Source organism: Lycium ferocissimum, chromosome 8 (assembly GCF_029784015.1).
Source record: "Lycium ferocissimum isolate CSIRO_LF1 chromosome 8, AGI_CSIRO_Lferr_CH_V1, whole genome shotgun sequence".
In the NCBI taxonomy this organism is placed as follows: Eukaryota; Viridiplantae; Streptophyta; class Magnoliopsida; order Solanales; family Solanaceae; genus Lycium; species Lycium ferocissimum.
In genome coordinates, this window is record NC_081349.1 from 51,619,056 (window position 1) to 51,626,369 (window position 7,314).

Sequence of the window (7,314 nt, forward strand, 5' to 3'; positions counted from 1 at the left end):
GCAGCATATTTATTTCCATCGACCACATTTGCCCATGTTACTGGAGGCGGAGCATGCTTTCCTGTACCCCCAGTAGGTGTGATAGTAGGTGTCTTGTTCATGGTAACTGGTTCCAAGGTACCCTGTTCCTTAGTTCCCGTACTTATTGAAACAGTACCAGGATATAGAGGAATCAAGGATCTTTAGTTAAATCATTATTCTTCTATTGATATTATTTTTTCCAATCCATATTTAGGGTGTGTTTGGTATTAAATAAAATAAAATATTGATTGAAGGAGAAGATGCAAAAGGAGTACACCCCAAAATGAGAGATTTAAAAGATGCAGCAACCAAAGTACGTGGTGAAGATGGTTCCTCTACAAAAGCACTAGCGGAGTTGGCTTCCGATATGACCATAGTCTTACAAAATTAATTATACCAATTTCATTTTATGTAACACTTTTGTCGTTTTAAGAAGAATGATATATTATTATGTTTGAAAACTCTCAAATATGAACTTCTTGTGAGTTTTCACTCATTATTCAATATTTACGTTGGGTCTCATTAATTCGAAATCGTGTTGAGAAGTCTTATAAAAAGCTCCTTACTAGAGGCAATTCTATATTGTTCTGATAACATACTGTTGTTGTCACATAATTGTCATTGTATATTTAATATACTACAAGTTCTACCGATATTTTCGTCACATGGCATAAGGGGCCAATTGACAGGTTGATAAAAAATCATCTTAGCAATGTAATAAACAAATATAAGGAACAAAATAAAAGTTATTCGGTGTTGATATGATTCGCTTCTTTTAATTTTGTAGAGGTTCTCTTATTAGGTATAATGTATTTAATTAATTAAAAATAAAATGATAATTGAAATTTTGATTTTAAAAAAAATTCAAATAAGCCAAATTACAATATGATATGATTAATATTTGTTTATATTGACCGTGCATCACACAGGTACAATACTAGTGGTAAAAATGGGCTGATTGATAAGTTTTACGGATTATAATCCAACCACTCGTACTACATACAAATCTTGAACTGGGTAAAGATGCATATGATTTGAAACAAATTTTTGACAGCTTCAAGAAAACGATTTTAGTTACAGCTACAATTAATATTTGTGGCAACAAGAGTTCTTGATAAACATCAATACACCCAAAAATATTGTGAATATAAAAAATACTAGATAAAATACTTGTAAAGGTTATGAAAACTTACCAGTTCAAGCAGGAAAAAATGGTATTTGGTTGAGAAAGCATAGAGGGAGGCGTCAAAAATTTACCGCGAGAAGAGAAGGCAGAGAGGAATGAAAGGTTTTGTGAATAACGCTACTTATTTTAATGAGTCTGAATGGAATAAGACTCTCTTATGGATTTGATTTATTCAGATCCATTAAGAGGCTTTATAAGGAAACAAAACAACTGTACTTAATGGGCTGAATCTAAATAATTAAAATGGGGCAATTCACAGAATTGCCCTTCTTTTGGGGTGGTATTTAAATTTTGCCCCTCATATTTGTGGTCTTTAAATTTTGCCCTTCGGCTAAAACCCATAGGTTCCGGGTTCGAACCCCGCTCGATCAAAAATTTTAAAAAAATTTGCAAAGCGTAGTTTAAATTTCGCTTTTTAGTTGAACTCGGAGACTTTTAGTTATGTTAACTAAAAGTCACGAGTTTTACTTTGAACAGATATATATATATATTATTTTTAACTTTTCAAGGTAAACTTTAGTAATGCCTTAACTAAAAGTATGCCCCATAAAACATAACTAAAAGTATGCCCCATATGGGCGTAAGTTTTCCTTAAGGCATAACCAAAGTTTGCCTTATAAGGCAAAGTTTAAATTTTCTTTATCTTATAAATGAGACTTTTTTTTTAGTTATGTTTAACTAAAAGTCCGGAGGGGCGGACTTTGCCTTATATATATATATATATATATATATATATATATATATATATATATATATATATATATATATATATATATATATATATATTATTATTATTTTTACTTGTCAAGGTAAACTTTTAGTTATGCCTTAACTAAAAAGTATGCCACAAAGATATATAAAAGTATGCCCGGAACTTTCCTTAAGGCATAACTTAAACTTTGCCTTATAAGGCAAAATCTATGCCTTAAGGAAAAGTCTTGCCTTATGGGGCATAATTTTGTTATGCCTAAAAATTACGCCTCCCCATAAGGCATAACTAAACTAACTCTTAGGAAAAAATTCGCCTTATGGGGCAGACTTTTAGTTATGCGGATCCGGCATAACTTTAGCTTTTCCTTAAAGATTGTATGCGGATCCGCATACACTCCCCGATCCGCCTTGTGAAATTATTTTTTTATTTTATGCTTGAGCGGGGTTCGAACCCGAACTTCATGTATTCGCCCACATTTGTCAAGCACAACTTAAAGACCACTTAAATATGAGGGCAAAATTTAAAGACCACAAATTTGAGGGGCAAAATTTAAAGACCACCCCAAAAGAAGGGCAATCCGCGCAAAAAAATGATTAAAATGCAGACCTTAAACAAATGCATTTAATGAAATGATTAAGATTCAAATCTCAAGTGCAAACAAATGAGACCTAAACTTTGAGGGGAAATAAAAAAATGGGTGCAAACTTGTCATCAATTCATTCTTAAAGCAGAAAAAAAAAAAAAAAAGGAGAAGAAAGTTTTCAAAAGAAAAAAGAGTAATAGCTGCCCAAATTGGACCATAGAATCAACAATATACACCTGTGCGGCTGTGCGTCCACCTTTACTTTCATAACACGAAAAAAAATCATTAATATCATTTAGAGGGTAAAATAATTTTATCTTTAACTACAAATGTTTTAATATATTTTTTTAATACTTTAACTACGACTTATGAGATATTGTGGTTTGTTATATTTCTTGTTTAGTTTTATAATACGTAAATCTTATTTTAAAAAAGAAGAGATCGAATTCTTGGCAAAGTTCAATTCCTGAAGTTTTGTTTGAAGTAGTGATTTTTGTTCTTGGTTCTGAAAAGTGAAATTTGATTTTCCACGTATTGAGAAGTATGGCTTTACGGACATATATTTCACGTTGAACCACTTCGTCAACTAGAAAATTCATGCAAACTTGATTGGAAGGTTAAGTACCATAGATTTCAACTTTGAAGTCAAGGAAGGAAAAAGTGTGTGGAGAAAGTGTTGAGGAAAAAGTGTCGAACAACGATTTTCGCACCTAATTATAAGTATTAATTTTCTATTATCTTAAATTATAGAATGTGGTAATAATTCACTGATTAAAAAAAAAGCAGTTAGCTCAACGTATATAGTTATTGATCGAGTGTAACTTAGTAAATCCTTCTTTTACTGCATTAGAGAGGAATAGTTAACCATGGTCTATGATGATAACAAAATATTCGAAGCAGAAGTATTGAAGATGCAACAGAAATTACCCATAGGCCATATGTGATGGCTAAAGTTTTTTTTTTTTTTTTTTTAATGGGTATGTAACCACTTGATATGTGGTACTTATTGAATCAACTAATTTGTATTTTCTATGTAGAGGAAAGGGAAGCGTTACTCTACCTTTTTTTTATTTTTTATTTTCAGAATTAAGAAGTATCATGTCCACAACACTTTTTCTTTTTTTGTAGTTGCTATAGAAATTTCAATCCATGTCAGGTCCACAACACTTTTTTTTTTTTTTTGGTAGTTGCTATAGAAATTTCAATCCATCTTTACTACATAAAGAGCAATGCATTAAGAAGGAAAGATGACATGAAAGTGTACTATCAAGATCATTAGAGCAACTTCCTTGAACTTTCTTTGTCATATATTAGTCAAATGGAGTACTAATTAAACAATCAAATCAAACCAAAAGCATAAAATGCAGGCCACCAAATTCTCAACCATAGGGGAAATGACCGAATCTTGATTATTCTAACCGACTGACTTTATCATTGGAAGCCAACAAGTACTTTCCTCAACCTCTTTTTCAACTTTCATTCAAATGAGGGGTAATAGACTAATAGTAGTTCTTTTCGTCACTCAATTATAATAAATCTTAATTTACGATTAAATATTTTTATTTTTAATTTGTGTACTTTTTATTTTTTATACAAGAAAATGTCACACTTAGAGGGTGTTTGGCTAAGCTTATAAGCAATTTTTAGCTTATCTACACATTTGGTAAATATTAAAAGTGCTTGTAAGCCAAAATAAGTCATAAGCCATAAGTTGGTCATCCCCAACTTATAATATTTTAGCTTATAAGCACTGTTAGTTTGACCAATGATTTTACTATTCTATCCCTAATTATTTTATGTAATTCCTAAAATACCTTTTTTTAAAACAAAATTCGAACCCTCCCCATGATTTTACTTCTTCACCAGTTCTTCGAATCTATGACTTTTGTAACCTCTTCAACATCAACAACTTTATTTTACAAATTCTTCTTGGTATTATTTGGGTGAGAAATTTCTCTTTTACTTAGTTAATTTGCATATTACATAAAGCTACGTTACGATGTATTTTTTAACTTTTTAATTTTTTGGATCTCCAACTTAATATCAATTCCCTTCTACCGACTGGACGTCAATGACGGTTGATTTATAGGGTTTATAAAGCATGAAACTCAATCCTATTCCTCTACATTCTAGGGTAATAGGGTATGTTGTTGTTGTTGAATAATATTATCTAAATCAATTTTGAACTAACCTAAATTGAGACATAAATCATTTTGTATTTGAATCAAACAATTTTTTTTAATGAATTATTCGAATAGGACAACTATCAATCTGGAAATTGAAATATTGTAATAATCATGTCCTATTAGTTTAAACAGCTTTAGGGGCATTTAAGTCATGTTAACACAAAAAATTGCTCATCAGCACTTTTTTGACAAACATTCAACTGCTTATTATTAGTTTCATCACTTTTATACAAACACGTAATTGTTTATCTGTTAAATCAGTTTCAGCACTAAAAAGGGCTTAACATCACTTAATGTTTATCAGCTATTTTAAATCAGATAAGCCAAACGGGCTCTTAGATTTTTTTATGATGGTGTTCGGATTAATAAGTTCGCATCTCGATTACTTTATCGGCTATCTCTCATTAGCATAGATATCGAGTAACTCTACCAATCAAGACTTAAGCAAATGATAAAAAGTTACTTAGTATTTTATTTTTATGTGTCGCTGGAATTTAAACCTAAAACTTTATGTTATTTTACAACTATATCATTCTTAAATATAAAATAACAATACAAACTTAATTGTAACAGTCAGTAACTAATTAAAGGCTGAGATTCTACTGCTCCGTTGGGAAATACTAGAGCAAAGTATACTGGAAGTGATCCCCTCCCGTCAAAGGTGCGCATTTCATATAATTAAAAGTTAAATGTGTTTAATCATTAACTAATATATATCGTTTGGTTGGGGATTAAATTATCCCGGTTTATATTTTTAGGATTATAATTCTTGGACTAATTTAAATCACTTGAGAGGTGAAATAAAATAATCTAAAATTTGATGGGATAAGGTGGGATATCCAAGATTGAGTCTAGAATATATTCCAACTTATCCACGTACTGTAATATCCCATGGAGTGAGATATCCTATGAAATTAACTATCTCACCTTCTAAATGGGATAGCTAATTCCACCATTTTAGCGCAGCAGTTATTTCCGAATTAGTATTATTCTTATCAATGTACCAAACGACCAAGGGACTAAAAGCGGAAATTCAAAAGGTTCCTAATTAATGGTCACTGAATTTCCGAACAATAAAGCCAAAAAGAAAATTAACAGCTTTGTTTGTATATATAACACACACATTCCCTATCATTCCTCTCCACCCTTCACACAACACTAGCATAAAAGACCATATTTTTCCTCTGTTTTTTCTGTCACCCTTATTATATTATAACAACAAGGGGAGAAGAAATTAAAATCTTCTCCATTTTTCAATCTAAGAAGCTCCATTAGGCAATATAAGCCCAATGGCAGCTCCTACCTATCTTAATCGCTTTTCCATCAAGAAGTTACCAATTACTACTGTTCCAGTCCCTCTTGTTATTCATGGCTTAATTGGCTTCTTTTTGTTGTACATAATTCTTGATTGGGGTAAAAAATTCTTCAATATCTTATCCCATACACAAAAAACTACAAAATACACAGAAAAAAACAAGAACCATACATCTACATCCCAAAATTTGCCTGTTTTGCTAGTTGATAATAGTTTATGCAGAGAAGAGGTAGAGAAAATAATGGGTAAGTTGGGAATATTTTGCAACCAAGAAAGTGAAAAACTTCATGAGAGGTTCGATATGGACAATTTTTGTGACTTGTTTGGAGAAGAAAAAGAAGACTATGATAATAATAATAATACCATGCAGGAATTAGGAGAAGCTTTTGATGTATTTGATGAAAACAAAGATGGTTTCATTGATGAAATGGAATTACAGAGAGTTTTATGTGCTCTTGGATTAAAGCAAGGTGCAGAATTGGAGAATTGCAGGAAAATGATCTTGGCTTTTGATGTAAATGGTGATGGGAAGATCGATTTTGAGGAATTTGTAGAAATGATCTAAATTTTTGTTTACAGCAAATTCATAAGCTATTGTTTTTGCAAAACAAAAAAATTATAATTATAAATACAAACCACTGATCCCATTCTTTTTGTTGGATATGGTTGTTTTTCACATTTGGTTAGTAAATAGTTTTACTTTTTCTTGAAATTTTTGCTCGACTACTTTAATTTTAGAATCTCCTAATTCTAGACGCGTCTTTATTGTGTTAGTGCTATTATTGTTATGTTGTCATCGCTAGTGTTTTTCTGAAATATATTGATACATAGTTTTACCTTTTCCTGAAATATTTGAAGGGACAAAAATTTTGTCGTCTGCAAAAATTTATCACACTTGTATGTATAATAATCAGTATGGTAGTGTAAGGAAGACCATTTCAATTTCTCTCTCTCTCTTTTTTTTTTTTTTTTTGCATGAACCATATGAATAAAGGCTGTAACTGAACAACTGAATGCAATCGAATAATCCGCCATTTTTTTCTTCAATAATGTCTCCATTTGATGTTAATTGGAAAAGAAAAAAAAAAGGGGGGAAGTATTAGTAACAATTTACCGCCTTGTTAGCTCTCCATCTTCTTCTTTTTTCACAGAGAAAAAAGAGAGTGATTCGTGCACACAATACTTTGATCTCAAACTTATTTTGCACAATAACAATTCCAGTCCAAATATTCAAGAAGTAACTAGTAAGTTTAATTTCAAGACAGTTCAAACTTTAAATTTCAGGATATTGTATTTTTAATTGTCTTGAAG

General features: G+C 30.9%; 1 protein-coding gene across 1 annotated transcript; it reads left to right on the plus strand.

The window, feature by feature from the left end:
• Positions 1-5,816: 5,816 nt before the first annotated feature.
• On the plus strand, positions 5,817-6,664 carry LOC132067038 (probable calcium-binding protein CML46). The gene has a single exon (XM_059460197.1). The coding sequence runs from the start codon at positions 5,978-5,980 to the stop codon at positions 6,566-6,568; it is 591 nt and encodes a 196-aa protein (XP_059316180.1). The 5' UTR covers positions 5,817-5,977; the 3' UTR covers positions 6,569-6,664.
• Positions 6,665-7,314: the final 650 nt, after the last annotated feature.

Bases quoted from the DNA above. Each gene is read 5' to 3' on its own strand.
- LOC132067038 (XM_059460197.1), top strand. From the start codon at position 5,978: ATGGCAGCTCCTACCTATCTTAATCGCTTTTCCATCAAGAAGTTACCA.